General features: G+C 44.3%; 1 protein-coding gene across 1 annotated transcript; it reads right to left on the bottom strand.

Annotated features, from left to right (window-relative positions):
• Nucleotides 1-8,648: 8,648 nt before the first annotated feature.
• On the bottom strand, nt 8,649-23,294 carry LOC120816281 (polypyrimidine tract-binding protein 2). Its single transcript, XM_040171808.2, has 17 exons — nt 23,172-23,294; nt 22,031-22,052; nt 21,864-21,915; nt 20,470-20,633; nt 20,303-20,374; nt 20,119-20,190; nt 19,854-20,012; nt 19,427-19,537; nt 18,868-19,036; nt 18,220-18,297; nt 17,368-17,480; nt 13,765-13,798; nt 11,831-11,923; nt 11,425-11,541; nt 9,940-10,039; nt 9,777-9,854; nt 8,649-9,688 (listed from the first exon to the last, which is right to left on the bottom strand). Exons 1-17 carry the CDS (start codon nt 23,291-23,293, stop codon nt 9,559-9,561), a joined length of 1,686 nt encoding a protein of 561 aa, XP_040027742.2. The 5' UTR covers nt 23,294; the 3' UTR covers nt 8,649-9,558.
• Nucleotides 23,295-23,441: the final 147 nt, after the last annotated feature.

The following is a 23,441-nucleotide window of genomic DNA, read 5'->3' as shown; positions in this document are numbered from 1 at the left end:
TTGGAGTATTTCCGTATTGTATTGTAAGCTATGAAGTGATGCTTTTTTCCAGAGTAATTTTCTTCCGAACTACATCCCCCCTCAAATGGGAGGAACAAGACGAGGGTGTGAAGTCAGGCCAGAGCTCTGAGAGGCGCACAGACTGGAGTTCGTCTTAGTTTAGCTTGTTAGCATGATGCCAATTAGCGCGCGCCTCACACAGCTGAGGCTGATGAGGATGTCATTAGTTTTAAGAATGTTACAATTCAACCCGAGCATAACGTAAACGTCCAAACCAAATGTTATTTAATATTAATGTCAATCTATTAAGTAGTGAGATAGTAAAACAGGTAGACCAACCAACCTTTGTACATTTTTATTTCCATAAAAATGGAAATTGGGTTTAATAATGGATAATACAAACAGGTTTAGAAAAAAGATGTGTCCCTAATAATTTTGCGAATCTTAATTCATTGGTTGTTAAAAACGGCACACAGTTAGTAGCAAAGGAAAGAGTAGTGTGGAAAGAAGAGTGTCGGTGGTTTTGTGTTTCTCGCTGCAGCCTCGTTTTCCTGCTTTGTGCTTTTAGCGTGAATGACTTTATGGGTTTCATTTACTGATTCCTCCTAGAACTGAGAAATTCCAGTAACAGACTGGTAAGATGAGCAGCCAAACCAGTCACAAGTGGAAACATCCGGCTGCTTCCACAACACTTTTATTGGCGCAACCTTCCGAGGTCACTCATGACAATTCTAGCGTTGTTATCTCATAAATCTTTTTTCTTTTAATTCTAATTTCTGAGGCTGATTTCATCACATTCAACTCATCTAAATCAATAGAGATATGAATCAGCCCAGTGTGGTCTGCAGGGGGTAAATCCATTTCTATGGCAGGAGATACGAGATCCTCACTGGGCCAATGTGTGTGTGTGAACAGTGAAATACGACCCAGGGTGTCTGGGGTCCATCCATTTCCAGCGGCTGCTGAAGCCACTGTGTCAGCCTCATCATATTGCCTAATGACTCTGAAGTCATCACTTACCTCATCCTGACATCAGGTATCGATTGGCTGACACAGAGGGGTGGTGGTGGACGGATGGATGGTGGATGGATGGGTGGGTGGGTGGATGGACAGACGCACAGCTAGCAGAGGACAAGGCTAATCTCCTTAAATATGTGTTTATTACATATGACTCCCCCAATGGTCTTAGCGTGTAATCAACATTATAGATTATAAAATGGTAGAATCATTCCCCTTGTTTTCACTGTCCGATCCACTATGGCTGCATCCTGTTCACTGGACAGGAGTTAAGACGTTGACTATAAGGACGTATTCAAAGAGAACCCCGCTGATTTAACATTGCACTCTTTTTAAAGGTTCAGACTCACAAAAGATAGTTTAAAAATTGTAACAACATTGATGCAGTAGATGATTTGCAATTCTGGCACCTACATTAGCCACAATGCAACTCAACCACCAACAGATTAAAATCAGCGCAGTTCCCCTTTTCCTTCCTTTTGATTCAGCAGTCCTGGCTACAATAAGCAGCAAATGAAAACACTGTAACCTAAAAGCACGACTCAAACAGGTAGCTTTACTCAAAGCCTAATAAAGTTAACAACAAAGTTTCTAGTTATTCGAGTTTCAATGTCCTGGAGACATTCTTAAAGTCTAACAAGCTGGCTGGTCTTGTCTGGCTTGATTGACAGATACAGTTGAGTATCGTCTGCATAACAATGGAGGTTTATGCGGTGTTTCCTGATAAGATCGTCTAAAGGAAGCATATGCAGAGTAAATAAAATCGGTCCAAGCACAGAACCTTGTGGGACTCATTGACCAACATTGGTGGTCAATGAGGATTCACCGTTTACAAACACAAACTGGGATCGCTCCGATAAATCTGACTTAAACCAGCTGAGTGCAGTTCCTTTGATACCAATCAAATGTTCTAGTCTCGGCAACAGGATACAATGGTCAATGGTGTCAAACACTGAGGTCCAGCAAGACAAGAAAAGAGATGAGTCCTTTGTACGATGATCTTTCCTAATTTTCACTAGTGTTCTGTCTGTGCTATGATGCACTCGAAATCCTAACTGGAAATCCTCGAAAAAAGCAACGTTATGTAGAAAGTCACACAACTGATTTGCGAATAATTGAAACAAGGGCTAATGAAGTATTCAATAATGCAAGGAAGATTTACCACCACAAATCTGTCCTCGGATTTAGAGACACCTCTTTAACAATTTTAGTTTGGCCACTATATAAATGTGTGCAAATGTTAGTGTCTCTGTGTTTGCCCTGTGATTGACTGGCAACCAACAGTAGTTGTGCTCTCAACTATTGTGCAACTCATGCAACGACTGAAAAGAAAGACAGCTTTATGTTACTGGAATGCTTTTAAGATTCTGTTTCTTCACACAACAGATGCCATGGCGTGGGTACACATAAGAATGGCTGCCACTCCAACCGTCCTGTCACATTAAATAAAAACCATAGACCAAGATTGTAAAAGACGCATCTGTAAGACTTTGAGGGCACACCTACTACTGTGAAAAGGTACATTATAGTGTCCCCCTTTCTCATTAAGAATTTTCTTGAACCATAAAGGTAAAACCTACTTCTTTGTGCCTTTGCCATCCCGTGTAAACCCTGTGGGCCCTGTGTGAGGCCATACAAAGCTAAAGCAAACCAGCAGCAAACCAGCAAGAGAGGTCACATGTGGAATTGTGCTCTGGAAAGATACAAAAACAAAGAATTTTCTCCAAATGGTTAGAGCACGCTTTGTATGGCAGCTCAGTGCCTAATGACCTACCACCCCCTCCTCCCTCCAACAGAGGCTAGCGTGTGATGAATATGGAGGTATGAGGGGGGAGGGGAGCAGATTCACCACAGACCCGTGGATCATACGCATCACTCAACACACACAGACAGAGAGGGGAGGCGGCTCTGAGGTCATCATAGGGGCTACATGCTATTGGTTAGCTGGGAGGTCATTGATCGGTGTAACAGAGAGGTCTATGGCCCAATCCAATCTCCACCCTTATGGACGCGCAGACTGAGACACGTTCCGCGAGGGTGCAGTTCTGTTACTATCACACCGCCAAGTGTTTTAATAATATATATATATACCCACAATTGTAAATCTGATTTTTTGACGTCATAGTGACATGACATATCAGCAGAGTGCTTTACATCCTTCAAGCCCCCACAGACTCTCACACTCAACATCTTACCAGGGGACGTCAGGGTCTAGGGGGGGACGCTGGGCCAACCTCTCTGACTGTCTTTTTTCATGTACTTTCTTCGTCGGGCAGAAGTCAATCCCAACATCCATTGGGAGGAAGTCAGGGAGGCCACCATTTGAACCCAACTAGTGAACTAGTGTTCAGCAGTCCAGTTGACACATGAGATGCATCTAGGGCATAAAAAGCAATAAAAAGTTCAGAAAATGTCAACTCGCTCCTAATGAAGAGTGGAGAAAAGAAGTCTTTGTCAAGACGAAATAGGTAGCAGAGCAGGGGCCGTCCTAACGGGCATTTCTGCAGTGCACCACAAGGGGCCACAAGGTTCGCTCCGGCAGAAGTGTCCACCACTTCCCAAGGGAATTATGGGCAACGTGATAGGAGACCAGATACCTTGGTTCTCTCTGCTAGGACGAGGGCACCGAGCTGAAGCAGAGCCGTCCCTGGACACAGAGAACATACTCAATCATCGCAGTCCATAGTGGAGGCATTTTGCTCTAACAGGAGCACCATTTATACCAACATCAGTGATGCGCTGTGCTTGGAGTTAGTGATTTGCTCGCTACTGCCATCTGCAGGCAATTTGAGGACTGATTGAACCTGCAGAGAGCAGAACCGTATGCGTTGGTTCATCGTCCTCATCCACTCACAGCACTACATGAACAATGTGCGTTTTAAATAAAGCAGTCAAAATCCAAAAGCACACAACCAAATACAACATTTCTAATTCAGGGTAAATAAAATCAGGGCCATTGTAGTAGTAGTAGTTAAAATCTCCGATACCATTTAAGAAAAAAGTGGCACATAAACACACACACACTTATAAGTGTGGAATCATACATTTAAAGTGGAAAATTTATATTGTGTGAGATAAACATTCAAGACATGACATTTTTTTTAATAAAATTGGAATAATTGTGAAAAACCATTGTAAAAAAATAAATACAATCCAAATGTATCTTACCTGAAATGAAGTGTGAACATTAACATGTATGATATTTAAGTAATTTGTAACATTTTAGAGTGTTGAGAGGTGTATAAAAACTGCTGTAAATAGCAACGACATTCATTAACGTCATCATACTACGTTCTGTTGAACTGAGCTAACGTGAGATGATGCACGATATGGAATCTTTTAGCAGACTGTCCGTCCATCCATTCGCCCTCGTCTCTTAACTGGTGAACAGCATCAGCAGGCGAAGCTCAGTTCCAGTTGAACACGAGCGCTTGTGTCATGGCGATGTGTTTCACACTCACACGGCGGCAGAGGGACGGTTTATAACGCAATGCGAGGGACATTCGTCCACCATAATACACATTTTACTTCAGTTAATTCAGTTCAGTGCTACCACGGTTTTACCTGCTTTAAATTGTGAGTTTTTTATCTTAATTTATCTACTTTTAGTTGTATTTCTCATGTATATTGTTCTCTACTTTTGTATATTATTATTTTCTTTTTCACACAATGGCCCTGATACACTGTCATTAATGAAATGGTCATGACCCCTAACTAACTGCTCCTGTCCTCGGTGTCCTCGCTGCTGGGACGGAGCGGGACGTTCTGCAGTGATCAAAGCCGTGGTTCATCTTCAGTACGTCCTCATTGGCCGCTGGGATGCGGATGCTACCGGACACAATTAGAGCAGAGAGTGTTGGGCAAAGTCCTCTGACACCCAAGGCGTCGCAGACCGGACGGAGACGAGGGGTCAGTATAAACCCCACAGCACCCTGGAAGGACTCATAGTCGTGTCCCCGCAGGCGTCCCTGTGTTGGATAGAGACGTGGCTGCAGTGATGCACAAGCCATTTGGAATCGACAACCTCGGGCCCTTCAAAGTCTACATGACGCCCTTTTTTTAAGTAAAAAGTCACAGCTGTCTGATGACGGAGCGCCGGCCCCTAATGACAAGATAAAAACACACATGGAGTCTGTTTGCCACTATCGTCCCTCTGGCGTTAGGAGGCAGCTGGGACACTACCAGCTAACTACCAAAACAAGACACTGGTCCACTTGTACACAAATTAAATCAGTAGTAAAACAACTTATACACACAGGCAACGTATGTCCTGGTTCAGCTTTAAGGGTTAAATGGAAAAATATGGTCATTATATAGATGATGTCCTGGTCATTGGTGGTTCGAGTCCAGGCTGCCCCATGTTCGATGTCCCTGAGCAAGACACCTAACCCCTAATTGCTCCCCAGGCAAAAATGTGAAAAAGCCATGGGTGCAAAGTGTAATGTAAGTCGCTTTGGATAAAAGCGTCTGCTAAATGACCTGTAATGTAATGTCCAAAAGAAATGTTGTATGTAGTAGAATATCATGTATTAAAATATAACAACCTTTTTACAATGAAAAAGTCAGTGTTGGTATATTGTGTAATATAAAATCATAAATAAGTGTGGTGTGTATAACAAAGCCATGATGTGTGACGTGTAAAGTTACGGTGAAATATGTTTAACATGTTGTGATATGACACATAGAAAGCGTAAATACAATTGATCAAAAAGTCACAGTATCACAGATTGAACAGTTGTAGTAGAATAAACCTTAAATGATAGCACGTTATCGTATCCTCATGAAATGATTGTGTTACAGCAAGCAGTGAGTGAGGCAACATGAAATGACGTGTTTGGTAGAAAAGAGGCTTTTTAAAAATATTACATCATTTATACAACAACGTGAAGCAGATTACAAAGAACTTGTTGTGGGTGCCGTTCAGATCAACACAATAACTGTATTCAAACGAGATCTTAAAAAAATGAAAACTGCATGTAACTTTTCATAAAGACTCACTGTGTGTGTGTGTGTGTATATGACAGCTACCTCAACAATTTATATCATAGCACTGTGTTGACAATTAAAAAGCAGCTTTGAAATCAGACAACGAGGAGGACACATTGGTGGACGCAAACATCAGCCGATAACAAGACGTGACCAAGCAAAGCACCACAAGGACGGACGCACACCAGGTCATAGAGAAGTCGGTCAAAGAAAACACCATATATTGGTTTTTAAAGTCTTACAGTCACAGCCTCCAAATCTCAGCCTGATGTTGCAAACAGCGCAACCAAAGACAAATATCAAAAGAGAATAGTATGGCGGCAAATCACTGTCAATATCCGAGAGCGCAAATCAGGTTCATGCGCATAAATCAAACAGAGATATTTGCTCGCTCGGGGAACGTGAATTTCCTGCTCGCGAGGCTAATTTCTGCTCGCGCTAGAAGGTGTTTTCTACGCGCTCGCTGTTGTTCTTTTTAACAGTGAAGCCTAGTTTATGGTTGGGTGTTTTCAGCGAGACGCAAGGACACAAGAGCCCCTTGCGTGTCTTTTCACACCTCCCTGCGTCCTTGCGTGTGTCGACCCATTTTTCGGCGCTTTCGACCCAAGCCTCCGATTGGTCTGCTAACTACATTCTTTACGGAGTCTCACATTTTTAAAACGAAGAATGTTTACGAGAGAACGGATCAGATTTAAGAACTTTTGTCTGAAGAAATGCGTAAATGTGGAGCTGAATTGCTCTGCAACACACGCAAGCCTTTTAGAACCATGAATTGAAACGAGTGCGACGACACGACTGCGTAAAGACGCAGACGCATGCGCCAGCCTTAAGGGGGCGGAGCCAGTCAGATAAGATATGCGCAGGCTCCTCCATAGTTCGGGAAAGTTGGCAAGATATTCACAGATTGAGACTGACGGACCGGTCTGCGAGCTGGACGCATTGTTCTTAATGTGCCGGTAATGATGGTAAATGATGGTTGTAGCTGGTTGTCATCTACGGTTACAGACAGATGTCGTTAGTTTTATCTCATAATTTCGACTTTCTATCCCCTTTAGTGCGGAAATGCTTCTATAGTTGTGTGAATGCATCACTCCAGCCAATCCAAAGACGGGGTTTGTAACCAATCAGGTCTAGATACCATAGTGACTGGCTCCGCCCCCTGATGACTGGCTCCGCCCCCTTACTGTCAAAAAGAACAACAGCGAGCGCGTAGAAAACACCGTTGAGCGCGAGCAGAGATTAACACCTCGCGAGCAACGAAGTTCGTCATGTTTGCTTTACGCGCGCGCATCGACCTGATTTGCGCTCTTGAATTTGGACGGTGATTTGGCGCCATGGAATGGACTGTGGGGAATATTTGGGGAAAAACAATTCAAATGAAATCTATATTGTGAGGACGTTTAGGCCTGTCACTCCACATGCCGGGCTGCAGACGGCTCGGGCAGTCTGGATGTAGAGCTGCATAACAGTGAAAGCACATTCCATGTGTGCTGATGACACGGCCGAGGGGGGACATGTAGGCGATAAAGACGTCGGGGCCAAGGACCGACCCTTGAAGTACCCAGACACTCAGTACACAGTCAACTTTTTGATTAAGAGTTTTCTTGTATGTCAACATTAAGTTGAATTATGACACCGAACCAAAGTCAAAATCTCAAAAGGATCTTTTTAATCTGTAAATGAGGACATTCTACAAATCTCTGCCAACCTTCCACCGAGCCAATCCGAGGCGCAGCAAGGCAGCTGCTGCAGAATGCACATCAGTCTGTACATTCAAAACACGGCGTACAGTTTTCCTATTACTGTATCACACATGCACTGCTGCACATCTATGGAGACACTGGAAGAGGCAGAAGGCTTTCACCGTGGAAAGGGAATCGGTCCACGAATAGAAGCATCATTTTAAGTGTTTTCAAAACAAAACTCTCGGACGACGAGCAAGCCGACCTCAGAGAGGATCAGCGGAAAGACGCGTTTGTGAACCAGCCGCTTGCTTTCAGAGACCAGCAGCCAAGAGGGGAGAGCGGAGAGAAGAAGTGAGAGCAGAGCGACGGAACAGCGAGAGATGTTTTATTGACGCACACACACACACACACACACACACACACACACACACACACACAGGCTCGAAAAGAGTATACTTTTGGGACAATGTGACATTTCGCCACCAAAGAAAATGCATTTTAGCAGAAAACGACTTTCCTATAAAGATGAGCTCCACTTCCATCTAAAACAATTACCAAAATAATCTGTTCTTACAGCTTTACAACAGACTTTGGTAAAAGAAGACCGCAGACTAAATGTACTTTAGTCCCACCAGGCCGCCTCCCAAAACCAGAATCACATGAAACGTTGTCCAGACAGACATGAGCCCGCTGTGTGTGTGTGTGCGCGCACCCACCAACATCTTGGTGTATAAAGGATGGGATTTAAACCTCTATCATTTGCTGAAAGCATTGAATCCCCACTATTAATGCTCATCAGTAACGGGTTAACGTCAGCACTAGTGGAAAGGTAAATGGGGGGGAATTAAACATCCTCACCGAAGTGGTACGTTGCAGCTTTTAATCCCATCGTGTATCAACAGCTGAAAAGAGAAACATCAGAAACGTGGGCCAGTTGAGAAAAAACAGGCGATTGAAAAGTAGACGACAAGTAGCTCCTTTTATTTTCCCTTCAGGACTTCTGGGCACCGAAGTCTTCCAAACATACTCACTCTGCTATTTCGACTACATTCTAAAATCACCCTGATAAACTCTGCCAGCTATGTTAGTGACGGGGCGCCAACATGCCCCCAAAGTATAAAAGTGGATGCTGGTAATGTAGAACTGGTCATAATTACATCAACGCTAACCTTCAGTCACAACGCCGTCTACTTCCTCCTGCGTGCTGCTTCAATTAGGACGCACCAACGTGCCCAGATGAACCACGTGCACGCTTCAGAAGGCTGCAGCCGATGGAGGAGAGTCGGCACACGCTAGACGACCTGCCGTGACGGAGTCCGCCATGGCGCGAGTCACCACCACAGACTGAATGGCAGTTTGGGGATAAAAACAGCATTTGACTTGGCCGGTGGTTCAAGTGGTGACACAATGTGGAGAGAAAAGACAGTTCACTAATTACAGGAAGCCAAACCTCAACAGCAAATTCCAGGAAAGGAGATCCCTTCCACGCCGACATGCGGATAGGGCCGTGCAAAAAGGAGAAGCTCATTTTAATTAAAAAAACGCTTTAAAAAAGCAACAGCAGGCTTTGGTCAACAGTGTACACCTTCAGCCGCAGCCACCAAGCAGTGATGTCACGAGCACTGCTCCATCACAGCCAGGGCAGCAGTGGGAGTTGAGCTGCTCTTTGAGTCTGATGAAGCCCGCTTCTACTAGTATTTGCTGTGTGGAGTTGGGCTTTTCTGTCAATATTTGAACTGATAGAATAAGCTTTGGACATTAAAGCACATTTCACTGATGAAAGTATCGTACTGCTAAATCAAAGGGACGGGAAAAGAGACGCATCGTGGCAGTGACTTCCTCCCTCGTCATGGATCTTAAGGTCTACAGGTCAGATGGTGGACTTTGAAAAGGAGACTTTCAGGTGGTGATTCCCCCCCATGTCGTAGTTGTGAAGCTCCATCAGAGTCTGGATGGCCTCCTCCACCGAGGTCATCTGGATCAGGGCCATCTTACGGTCCCTGGTGAGGGAAGAGCAGAGAGCAAGGGTTCAGTCAGTGGATCTGCCACACCACCTTATGCTCACGGCTAACGAGCTAAAGCTCTTACTGGAAGAACTTGAAGGCCTTGACGGTTCCCCCACTGTTGGAGAACAGAAGACGTAGATCCTCTTCTCCGACGGCGTCCCTGGACAGCCGCAGACAAGCCGTTAAGACGCCTCAAAGGAGAGGAGCTACGTACTTACATCCGAGATGTGCAGTGGTTCTCCTACCGGACGTTGGAGAGGTGAAGAGTTGCAGAGGGAGGAAAGATGTTCTGGAAGTTTTTGGACCCCGGCTTCTTAAAGCGATGGAGTGGCGAGCCAGAAAAATCTAACAAACAGAAAATGATACATTTATAGACTCAATGACAAAAACATTTGGTGCAAATTCATTAATGTAACAATTACAATATGTTATTACAACTTTGTAAACCGCAAGTGGCGACTTTCAGCTTTAATTTGAGGGCATTTACATCCAAATCAGGCGAACAGTGTAGAACTACAACAAATGTAAGTGGACACCCCGTTTTTAAGGGACCAAAAGTAATTGGACAAATTAATATAATCATAATTGTCACTTTGTTGAAAATCTTCTGCAGTCAACCGCCTGAAGTCTGGATTCCAGATCACCATCACCAGGCGCTGGGTTTAGTCCCTGGTGAAGCTCTGCCAGGCCTCTACTGCAACCGTCTTCAGTTCCTGCGGGGCCTTTTCCCTTCACTTTTGTCTTCAGCCATTGAAATGCATGGATCGATCGGATTATAAGCAGAGCGTTGGATTGTAAGCAGTTCCTTTCCTTCTCCGGACTCTTCTCTTCATTCTGGTTTATCTTGGTCTCATCTGTCCATAGGATGTTCTTTCAGAACTGTACAGGCTCTTTTAGATGTTTTTTGGCAAACTCTAATCTGGTTTTGAGGCTCACCAATGGTTTCCATCGTGTGGTGAACCCTCTGTATTTACTCTGGTGAAGTCTTCACTTTGACACAGATACACCTCCTACCTCCTGGAGCGTGTTCTTCACAGGGGGGATTCTTCTGTCATCCACCACAGTTGTCTTCCGGCTCTTTTGGTGTTGCTGAGCTCACCAGTGCGTCTTTCTTCTTAAGAATGTACTAAACAGTTGATTTGGCCACACCTGATGTGTTTGCATCTCTCTGCATCTCGTTCAGCCTCATGGTGGCTTGCTTCACTGATAGTGACAGCTCTTCGTATTGAGAGTTGACCGCAATGGATTCCAAACACAAATACGCCTGAAATGAACTCCAGACCTTTTATCTCCTCCTTGTAAATGAAATAACGAGGGAATTACACACCGACCTTGAAACAGCCGATTAGCCAATTGTCCAATTACTTTTGTGAGATTTTTTCTGTGTCTCAAGTGTGCCTTGACGCAAAAAAGGTTGAAAAACACTGGTGTACAGAGCCAAAATAATGAAAAATGTGTCAATGTCCAAATATTTATGGACGTGACTACATATTTATCATCCTTGTTCCCACACTGCTGTATTTATCCTGTCAAAAATGATGGATGACATTTTGCTGTGTTCCCATCGTTATCAACTTGGACAATATTTCCCAAAAATGTTAATTGATTTCTTGTCTTTTATTGTAAAAATGTCAATTATTTAAAATTGTATTCAGGACTAGAGGTACTAAACACATCGAGGGATCCGTCAGGGATCCGTGAGGCTGGAACATCGACAGCGTCACGCTTACCTTTAGTGAGCAGCTGGTCGTCCAGTCCTTCTCTGGGCAAAGCCACAGTTTGATGCTTAGACAGAGTCACTCGCATCACTTTACCAAACACCTTCTGACCGTTCAGGTGGCTCATTGCTACGGCGAGGAGACATGGAAATATTTAGTCTAAAAGCGGTTTCCTGATTCGTCAATCATATCACAGACACAGATATCGATAAGACATTTTGCATTGTTACCAACTCAACATATTTCCAAAGGCTGTCTGTTTTTAACAGATTTATCTGACATGCTTTTTCTGAAATGGCAGAAAGGTTAAAAAAAGGCCCATACAAAGTGTGCATATAAGGACTTAGTCATGTATATTTAGTCATCATAGCCTGATCAAACCTACTTTGCAGACCAATACTAGTGAGTAAAAACTCACCCAGCTGAGCCTGGTTGCCATCAGACAACTGTATGAGAGCACTGTCCTTCTTGTTGTAGAGGATCTTCACCCTCTGGACATCCCCATAGACTCCTGAAGAGGGACAGAGACAGAGAGGGACAGGGAGAGCGAGAGAGAGAGCAGGGTGGAGCAGAAGGAGGAGAGAACAGGCAGAGCAGGAGAGATGGAGCCGACGAAGATAAAAAGGAGAAGTGTGAAGGATGGAAGGAATCAAGTTAGTGCAAGAAAGACAAATGAAAAGAAATGATAGAATCTTCCCATTTCACTTCCACCAGAAAACTCAATCAAACCCTTTGGTACAAGTGATTTACATACATCTAAAACTGGTATCTGGCTGAGCGGTGACTCAGAAATCCAGCTGAAGATTGGCGATTGTAAAACCATCAATGGAAGGAAACCACCTAAACACACTAACCTAAGACCTGAGGAGGAGATCTGTGAAACGCAGCTGAAACAGGTCCATGAGCGTCGGGACAAATCCTTTATTATATTGCTGTGCTGGTAGATTAATGTGACCAATGACAAGGTGAACTATGACTGCACCGGATTGATAATCTGGAGAAGGTTTTATTAGCTAGAAGCAACCACTAGTCTTTGTGAGTTCACTGGACTGTCGTAACCAACTTAAGCTATGAAGTGGTGAGAACATAAACGCTGCAATAATCCATGCGCATGGCAAGCAGGGTTCAGTGTAGTAAAGGCTGAATTAAAGACAGTCCACTCACAGAAAGAGTGCTATTGGAGAGCGGTACTTTCTTTTAGCATCTTCGGCCGAGCAGTATTAGTTACTTGTGGAGCTAAATGTCTGGATTAAACCTTTCTTAATGCTAAGTCCCGCCCTCAAGAGCCGACTTTGTGGCCAGTGTCCAATCACTATCCAGCTCAGCCCTCGATTCACGCAGCGGCGCCACGTCTTCTTCCTGTTCAGGCTGATTTGGTGGATCGTGAGCTCGTCATGGTTAAACGTAGACTGGTACTTGGTACACTTGTTACCCGCAGAGGCTGGAACCTAAAAGTCAAACCTTTGGAGCTAACAAAAGCAGATCACGTTAACATGCCATCCACTACTATTAGCAATTCTATGCCACGCCAGCTACGGAATGCATTAGAAAAGATGCTAAACGATAGAGGTAACGAAGGGGAACAGGGTTGTTGTTTCTTTGTCCTCACTCTAGATCTCCAGCTGATGTGCTGGTTCCCTTTACTGAGATCTGTGGCTTGAACGTCCAACCGCTTTTCACTGGTGAATGTGTTACACATCCTGCATATTTCCTTGCTACACGCTACACGCTGCCGTCTGCAGGCGCTTCTTTATCTCTACACAAAATAACATATTTATGCGAGGAGTGCAGTTAGTGGCGTGAGGGCTTGGGCAGCTTGACGGAGGAGCAGCAGGGGGGCTTTAGGGAAGAGCCAAATGGGCACCGAGTCCCTTATGGCTGTGGCCCCCAACTTGCCTCATGGACGGAACGGAGAGAAGCTTTGTCCTACCAGCGAATTACTGACACTGCAAACCGTCCCAACATCCTCTGCAGTTTGTATTGTGAAGCAACTGCAGGAAGTGGCCTGCCAGTCACAACATATACAGAATATATACATACAGATTATAGATTTTTATATATATTTGTCTAGGCGCAGCTCTGGGGGTTTGACTTCACATTTTGGTTTCAGCATGAGATCACATGAATGATTTTGGTGTCTTTGTTCTCATCGGTTTAGAGATAAGTGGAACAAATGGACAACCCAGACAGAAGTAGCTTTTTAAACTCTGCATTGCATACAATACTATAAAATGGAGGCTTATAGATGCAGAATGACGAGGAATAGCGTGTCCAAGACATCACTGAAGAAAGTGAACACAATAGGATTAACAGAGAGAGATATACAGATAGAATAGTGGAGGTTGAACATACCGAAGAGGGTAAAGAGACTTTGAGGCGTGACCATCTTTAGAGAGAGAGACCGCAGAGCAGAGGACAGGAAGAAGAGGAGCAGAGGAGGAAGAGGAGAGACGAAGGTAGAGATCAGACCGCCGAGCGTTGGACGAGGGGGGAGGTGGTGGTTTCCATGGCGATGAGGGGTGGAGCAAAGATGGAGGGCATGGGTTGGAGAGGGCGAGAGGTCAAAACGGAAAACCCAAAGTACAGTTTGACCAGAGTAAGATAAGTGAACAGAGGAAAAGTAGGTGGAACAAAAATTGGGTAAACGGACATGGGGGGTAAAGGGGAGTGTACAACATTTAAAGGGTGTGGCCGAAGGGAGAGAAAATAAATGCGTGAAGGGAGGAGCAGAGATGGGGAAGATAGGAGGCGGGGAAGGGAAAAAGGAGGAGAGGAGGACAAAAACCAAAGCAGAGGTCAGTAAACAGAGCATCAGTGGAACATCAACGGAGTCTGAATGATTGCCACACACGCACACAGGCAAACACACACTCACACACACACACTGTTATTGCACACACATTCCCTGCTGGATGCGTTTATCTGTGAGGACAATAATAAATAAATAAATAATGAATAAAGCATGAAATAAATAAGAATGGAGGTGACTGCAGAGGGTATCAAACCAACAGGGTGAAAAGGGGAAGGAGGGGGTGGGGGGGGGTAGAGCCATGAAACCGATGGCCAACCAGGTCCCATGAGGTTACAGGTGCCAGAAGAACGGTTGGCTATGGGCGAGAAACTCCATATAAAAACAATGCAACTTGTTCTGAATGAAAATCCTCAAATCTTTACACAAAAAAAACAACACAATTTACAAATCTCACCGTGTTAACACACTCGGAACGTTAATTCACACCGCCTTCCAAATCATATCTGGACTTCAACTTGAAGTTGCTACGGTCAACGCCACACCACATATTGACTGCTGTACAGTAAAATACAGCATATGACATCATGCAATCCATCATCAGCGGCAGATGTTTTGTATTTAAACTATTTTTAAACTATTCTTTCGGTTTTCACAATTAAAGTGGCACAACAGCCACTTGTTAGGAAGGAATACATTTGCCTCGCAGGGGCAAAATAAAGTACCTTGCACACCAGAAGGGACTTCAGAAAGCTGAATACTGAAACGCTCGAAACAGATGACTAGACTTTCCCTTCTGCCTTCTACATTTATATTTATACGTATATTTAATGGCCAAGCGCAAAAAAAAAAAAAAACGGGAAAAAGTTTGCTATGCCTGTGCAACCAGTCCATCCATCTGATGACACGGTACAGAGGATGAACATGCTACGCACTATGCACTGCTATTATGCGCCGCTATTATGCACCGCTACGCACTGCAGTGTGCACCGCTACGCACTATGCACTGCTATTATGCGCCGCTATTATGCACCGCTACGCACTGCAGTGTGCACCGCTACGCACTATGCACTGCTATTATGCGCCGCTATTATGCACCGCTACGCACTGCAGTGTGCACCGCTACGCACTATGCATCGCTACTATGCCCCGCTATTATGCACCGCTACGCACTGCAGTGTGCACCGCTACGCACTATGCACTGCTATTATGCGCCACTATTATGCACCGCTACGCACTTCAGTGTGCACCGCTACGCACTATGCACTGCTATTATGCGCCGCTATTATGCACCGCTACGCACTGCAGTGTGCACCGCTACGCACTATGCATCGCTACTATGCACCGCTACGCACTGCAGTGTGCACTACGCACCGCTACAACGCACCGCTACTACGCACCGCTACTATGCACCGCAGAGTGCCTCTTAACGAGGGAGGGGGACCAAGAGGGAGGGAGGGACGGACAGAGAGAGATGTAACACACAGAAACAGATAGAGGAGGTTTAGAGATACAGATAAAAGACTGAACACTGACAGAAGAAACAGAAATCTAAGATAATAAAAGTATGTTGGTGTTCAGTTTAGAGTAAACTGTAGCATAGTTGACGTTAAAGCAGCACCTGTGACACAGGAACAAAAATCCATGTAGAGAACACACAAACAAATACACACTAAGTAGGGAAACCATGTCAGAAACCTGGATGGATTTGGTTATGTAACAGTTCAAACAATTTGACAGTGCTGTGAAAAGGTATTTTACGCCATCCTGGTTTCCTATTTTTGGCATATTAGTCAGACTTAAATGTTTCAGATCATGAAACTAATTTTTAGATTAGACCGAAATAATCGGTGTAAATACAAAATGTATTTTTAAAATGATGATTAAAGGGAGAAAAGCTATCCAAACCCACCTGGACCTTTGTGAAAAAGTAAAGGGGCCCCCCATTACTAAATCATAAAACGGATTAGCCACCAGCCAGGCCTGATTACACCTGTTGAATTAATAAATCACTGGAACAGAACATGAAGCGATGGAGGCCATCTCAAAAAGAAACACGTCACGTTATTGTGATTGTCACATGACATTAAACAAGCCGCTCATACTCAACGTGGCTGAATTAAAAATGCTTTTCACAAACCCTTCATGGCTGTTGTTACTTGCTAGGGTTAGGGGGCAATTACTTTCTCACAAAAGGCCAGTTGGTGGATAGCGTCTTCCCCTCAATAACTGAAACCATCATTTAAAGAATGCATTTCGTATTTGTACTCCGGTTTCCTTTGTCTCATTTTAAAACGTTTTTCCTGCTGGGCCTTTAATGAGGTTCTCTGTGGCACAATGTTTGCTTGTTGCTGTCTTGAGGTTCTGGTGCCACTGACCCTGAAAAGGAAAATACTTTCCTGCTATCCAAACAACACACTATTAAGATAGTGGGTGGGTTCACAACTTCCACACAATTGGGGACATGCAACTGCTCTCCTTGTCCTCAAATAAAACAGGCCATCGTGCATGTGCTCATAGCCACGTGGAGCTTTTGGTGCTCCAGTAGATGGTCGGCTTGGTGCATGAGCGGATCCTTTGCAGAAAAAACTTGCTGAATACGCTGTTCAAGTGCACGTGGCTTTTCACAGGAAGGGGATGACCCTCTGATTGGATACATTTATGCTTCGTCCAAAACACAAAATTAAGAGGGCTCTTGCACTGCACCATTTAATCAGCAGAGTTGGACGAGCCTTAAATGCAGTAGCGCCGTGCACGTTAGACCATGGTTTCAAAAGGGATCCTATGGTTTAAGGGTATGTTTACAGTTTATGGGATACAGACAGCCTGTGAATCAATGTTCAGTACACTGACTGTGCGTCCTCCAGTAATTTAGAGATTGGTGAGCCCACTCCTCCAGCCTGCATGAAGATACTGAAAACCCAAAAGGCTCTACCATCGGTGCAGGACTGTGTGTGCACGAGCATTTAGATTAGTGGGAATGTGTGCACGACTGGCTGGGTAAATGTTGATATGTGCCACTATGTCCTTTGAGGACGGCGCCTTATAAGCGCAGGTCCACCTCCCAGATAAAGACGGAAGATGAATCACGCTGTAAAGTGGCCTTAGCACACAAACAACACACAGGAGTAACCACTACATCTGTTGAATAGTAAATTAAATGAGACAAATCCTCATTCACAGTCATGCACGTACGGCTAGTGTACCTCTTCATTCAGGTTGGATGCCAACAGGACTCCTGACACTCCGGACCCAGAGAGAGCAACGCGCCCGGCGGCGGCTGCCGCTGCTGCAGCGGCGCTCAGAGGACTGATGGCTCCTGGTAGGAAACAAGCAACGGGTCAGAGTCACTAAAGGTGTGAACTACAACAACGGAAAATATAGAAATCCCTTCTTCAGATTTAATATTTTCTTTCTTATTGAAAGAAATAGTGTCAGTAGAAACACAATGCAAAGGCCTCTGTCCAACCCAGAGTGCTAAAACATTCAAATACATTCATCATCAGGAAGGTCCTTTTCCATTTAGCGCCAGATCACAACAGAAGTTGTTCATGTTCAAGTAGAAGACGTCACCCCTCCTATAGAAGTCGTCTACATCTTGTTCTTTTATGAAACAAAGCCTTACGTCACTCATCTTATGTTATTTCTGCCCGACAGAGCGCTTTGGAAGTGACTGGCTGACTGGCAGTAAGAACTCTGATTCTTCCCTCATAGAGCAAAGAAAAACTCTGGCGTCTGAAATCTGATCAAAGTATCATCATCTTTAATTTTGTCTCAGGACTTTCAGAGACAATCAGGACGTCATGTAATTCGGGAAACCTCATTGTACCCAGCCACTCAGATGATCGAACTCCAATTGAATCATCGAGCCTGAGGCCGGTTTTTGTCTCATTCATTGAGCTCAAATGTCCTATTGAGATAAACGCTTCTCTCTAACGTGCGCAAATTCAGAGGACGATGACGGGACACAACAAGACAGGACAGCGTGACAGAAAACAACAGAGACAGACTGATGGAAAAACAGAATTTAGTCAAAATAAAAGAGAAAACTTTGGTACCTCCACCCTGCGAGAGGGAGAGAGAGGAGGAGTACCCTCCTCCACTAGAGTAGGACGCTAGCGCTCCGGACGGGGTACCTACAAGACAGGGACAACTGGATTTACACCACAAATCATTAACCCCCCCCAAACTAAACACCACAACCACCAACATCTTTGTTGTACCGTTTGATCACAGCGCATGTAACTTACATGGTATATCCCTCAGCAAGAGCATAATCTACAGACGCAGCATGCGTCTAGTCTAGACATATTCCAACTACAGCCCAAAAACAGGTTCTTTCACTTTCATGTTGGTTAAAGAAAACTAGGCGGAGGAGACCCGGTGGAGGACTCTGTGCTCCTTTAATGAGAGGTCAAATATATGAATCATACACCACTATCCAACTTGCAGGGGAATGTCACCACAGAAACTGACGGATGCTTGAAAGCTGTTGTCAGTCGTATCACCGCGATGGTTTTCTGGCGGCGTAGTTGTGCACAGGAACCCAGATTACCTCAGAATGACATCATGACCAAGCTGCTTGCGGTACTGGCAGAGAATGAAGCACCTCCGTCTGCGCTCAGCTGCCTTCAAGTATTATGGAAGCCCCTGATGGAGACATGAATTGATGTGGTGCAGGTAGATGAAGGCAGAGGTGTATTTACCCAATAGAGAATGATCCTTGTTGGCCGACTCGCCGTCTCCAGTAGGGAGGTCTGGTCTGGTGTAATCTCGACTTTTGTCGTTGTTGTATTTGACGTTAAGGTTGACCAGTTTGCTGAAGTCTATCCGCAGAGTACAGCATGAATTATAGATGTTCTGTCCGTCCAAAGACTGGATGAGAGGCGGTGAAAGAGGGAGAATTAATAGTGTTTAAATTGTCTGATAATGATAGACTGGATATTTGTCTCAACCCTAAGAAGGACATGTTACAGTTATATGCAAGCTGATATATTGGTCCAGCTCTAATGTTAAAAGGGTCAAAGGGTCAGATAAGACCTGCCTGATTTGAATGTCAGCCAATAGAATGAAGACCTCTGTTAAATCAAACAAAACATGAGCGTACCACCGATAGTGGACATGTATGAATCCATTAAAACACAATAATGAATCTTCAAAAACAAAACTAGATTAAAATCTAAATGGGTTTTCTAGCCATTCAACAAGTGATTTTAATTTTAACATTTGGTTGCTAATGGAATTTGCACATGCGTGTGTACCTACCAGTTTAGCTTGCTGTGCGTTGACGGGGTCGCTGAACTGCAGAAGAGCCTGAAACTGGTTGTTCTTGGTGAAGGTTATAATCTTCATTACAGTCCCGAACTTACTGAAGATCTAGAAGAATCAACCAATTCAAACAGAATAAGAAGGAAACGTGACCACGCTTGAGTGAGTTTACAGTTCCAAAGACTTCATTTCCAACTATCAGGTTTACAGCTCTGCAGACACTAGAACCGCACCAAAAGAAAAGAAAGCTCTGCAGCTTTTGATATTTGTTCACATAAAGTCTCTGTTCCTCTGTGGGCCAGATGCTGTTTCATTGTCGTTTATAGACCATTCGTATCCAAAAACTGACGGAAATAAAAACATAACTATTGGAGAGTGTGTGCCAATCGGAATGGTGGATCTAAACAAGAGTTCGGGTTTTTACCTGTTGTAGAACGTCCAGTGTCACGGGGTAAAACATGTTGTCGATGATAATGCGCAGGACAGGGCTCGGGGGCGGAGCTAGGTCCAACACTCCGGGGTCAGAGGATGGAGAGCTGCCATCCTGGACGGCTGACACCGCCTGCAACACTGCCTGAGCCCTCTGAGTGGAAAGGAGAAGACACGTCGTGAATGGGAAGGACAGTCCCCCTTCAGTCCCAGCCTGGTTTGGCTGAGGGACGGGGCTTGGTGTGCATGTACCAGTCTACCTGGTTCAGAGCCGAGTCGGTTTTCAGCTCCTTGTGGTTGGAGTACTGGATGAAGACGGGAGTGTTTCTGACCTGAATAGAATGAGATCCAAGGAAGGAAACGTTCGGTTCAGTTTGGTAGCACCTACAAGGTCAGAGATGATTAATATTGTGTAACAGAAATGGACACTCGAGTATTTCAGACCTGGGGCGTGACGGCGGTGTAGTAGTTCACCATAGTAATGGCTGCTTCCTCTGTGCCCAACTCCAGGAACGCCTGGAAAACCCAGCAGGGTTCATGCGGATTAATCAGGTGTCACTGGGCTTGTTTCGTTTGACGTCAACAGCTGACGGAGTTTCGCCATAGTTTACCTGGTTTTTCCCCTTGAGCATCAGTATATTGGTGACCTTTCCAAAGGGCAGCCCCAAGGCAATGACCTCAGTCTCAGACACTTCGTTGGGAAGTTTCCGGATGTGGAGAACTCTGGAAGGAGGGGACTCTTCCAGCCGCTGCTTCTTGCTGTCGCTGCCGTTCGCTGAACAATAAAGGCAAATGACCTGTGACTGTGAGGTCAGAATACTAAAATGAATGATGCTAAGCTCCACTTAGCTGCTTGATATCCAGGGCCCTGGTGTGTGCATGCGGGCTCACTATGTCACATGAGTGGAACAGGGCAATCATTCAGGTCGAGCTTCTACGACTATGTCAAAAACACTTCTGTGTACAGAATAATCTTCATACTCAATTTATTGTATAATTGTGTAAGTCACGTTTTAAGCAAAAAGGCCTCTGACTTAAATGTCTGGTTGGATTGTTTTCCAGTCAGATTGAACTGGATGGGAATTTATCACTTTGGGCTTCAGGACATACTGTGTACCCCAAGGTTTGCAAGTAACTGGTTGAATTGAATTTAAAAATTGTGTGTTTCCTCGACTTGCACATGCATTTAAATAAATATTTTTTAAGGACCAATAGATATTATAGATTTGTAAAAACACAGATACAGAAATACATTCACAGATTCAGAATAATATTAAAGGAGCCATAATATGCACTTTTACCACAAGTTGTTTCCTCTAGCTCTAGCTATGTATTCTGAAAGAACTGCCTAAAACATACTCCAAATAGCACCGTCGTCAGCCTGCCTAAAACAACTGTATTGTATGATTTTGATCATTCTACTGATTTCTATGGTCAATATCGTTGAATTTGTGTATTTTCCTGTCCAGATACGGAGGAAAGACGCAAGGGAATAAAAGTCTCTGCACGTCCCCTCAACGCACGTCAGTCGTCAGATACCCGCTTTGAGCCGGAGTCACACCCTGAACAAGAAGAGGCCCCCAACAAGTTCCACAATTGAATGATTTAAGCAAACCCACACGTTTTTCACAACTCTAGCCAGGACATGATCTTCATTTATGAAAATAATCCAGTGTTTGCCGTATCACTGTATACCAGCACCCCGCCTGTTTACGAGCATTCTCGGATCCCCATGTGAACACACGCAGCGGACAGAGCGCGCAGGCTGGAAAATGGCAGTATCGGTGTCGTGTACGCACAATTTAGGGTTCAACAGGACGCAAAAAGTGGATTTTTCATAATATGTCCTAAAACGCAATTAAAATACTGAACTTCACACTGCCATTTTATTAAAATGTGTTAAAAAGGTCTTTTTTGGGAGGGGGGGGGGGGGGGGGGGTTCTACTGAAACTATGCCTCCTCTTTTTCACCATGCCAGTCCATTTGTGAAGACTTGCGTGCTCACCGGTCAAAGCGGTCGGGCTGCTGCTGTACATGTTGAGCTCCTCTGAGCCTCTCTAGAAAAACAAGACGAAAAGCAAAATATGTTACTTAGTTACTAACAATGTTGTGTTACAGACTGAACGGTATAATCACAGTCTGCTCTAGTGAACAAAATAAAAGTGTGCTTGCCTTTACACCGACTGCAACATCGCTGTGAAGGGAGAGAAAGCAGGTGGATGAGGAAAGAACAAGGCAGCGTGTAACACAGAGGTCTGATGGAAGAGCATCTCATTGACTCATCCTGGATGAGGGTTTTGGCACAAATGCGTAACAGCTTCACACTTCCATACAAATCGTGTAACAAAGATTGATTTGTTATTGTTTTTTTATAAATCCTAATTCTTGATGTGAATACTTAAAAGCGTATTCAGCGATTTAACGGTTCCATGGGTTCAATCTTCAGCAATCCTTATTCTGAATGAGATCAAACCAGTCGTGTTGGGCATTTTAACTCCAACTTGCGTCGTCGTATGCGGTCACCCAGAATGAATAACATACTGGGACACAATCCTGTCACACGCGCACATAAATGTTGTGCAGGGCATCAAAGACAACACGTGTTAATAACGTCATGGAGGCGGAGCTGCTGCAAACACGCCCCTCTGCTCCCCTTGATGCTTCGACACGCAAACGTAAACATTAAGCTATTCTGTGTTTTCTCCTTTTGCGACAAATAAATCACTCAATCACTTTATATTACAGTATCCTGTTATTTTACACGTATGTTCTGCGCACGCGGTAACAGCTATTTACGTAAATTTCCCAGTTACGGAAGCTAAGGTTAGCAGAGGCTAGCTAACGTTAGCGTAGGGTAGCTAACGTTGTACACAGGGCACAGAGGGGGTCACGTGTCACGAGCACTGGCTCCAGACAAAGGACCGAACTGACAGGTGTGACGTCGATATGACACAGGGGGCTAACTCCTCGTCCCGCTAATGCTAACTGATAATAATACGCCTTTTGTCATTGCCCGCTAACGTAGCTACAATAACCTGAAGAAAGCTACGACATTGTTGAATCACGTTAGCTGAAACGCACAGCACGCACTTGAACCTCCATGAATGTTAGCTTTCCGGCATTGGACTGCACATTTCTTATTTGGGAAATGGAGCCATTGTTTCGCTAGCATCACGTTTATTGGAACAATGATTTACAGAATAAACGTTCTTAGGTGGACTAACGGTTATCTTACATTAAGATGCGGATGCGGGGCGATTATGCACATGCAAAGTCTTTCTAGACGCATTGTTTCTAATATTGAGACATTTACCTGTCCATTGCAACTCTTTGTCCTCTTCTATAATGTTTCAGCACAATTCGATGCCTGTGAGAGCAAAATGGGCGTTTATCTTCTTCTCGTTTTTTAATATCAACCGGCAACCACAGCGGCATTAAGCGCATTACCGCCACCTTCTGCTCCGGAGGATGATCCAATAATAAACTCATTTATTACATTTATAGATAGATGCAATAACGTTATAAATAAGTGTTTCTCATTTTCTGTTAAAATGATTTCATTATTCTGTCGCTAACATGTTTG

The sequence above is a fragment of the Gasterosteus aculeatus genome, chromosome 3, assembly GCF_964276395.1.
Source record: "Gasterosteus aculeatus chromosome 3, fGasAcu3.hap1.1, whole genome shotgun sequence".
Lineage (NCBI taxonomy): Eukaryota > Metazoa > Chordata > Actinopteri > Perciformes > Gasterosteidae > Gasterosteus > Gasterosteus aculeatus.
Note: the sequence above shows the minus strand (reverse complement) of the source record. Positions and strands in the feature narration are given on the sequence as shown.

Bases quoted from the DNA above. Each gene is read 5' to 3' on its own strand.
- LOC120816281 (XM_040171808.2), bottom strand. From the start codon at position 23,293: ATGCCGCTGTGGTTGCCGGTTGATATTAAAAAACGAGAAGAAGATAAA. The intron at 20,191-20,302 runs GTCTGAAATACT...CATTCTATTCAG, and splicing joins ACACCGCCGTCACGCCCCAG to GTCAGAAACACTCCCGTCTT. The intron at 18,298-18,867 runs GTAAATACACCT...CCTGTCTTGTAG, and splicing joins CAAGGATCATTCTCTATTGG to GTACCCCGTCCGGAGCGCTA.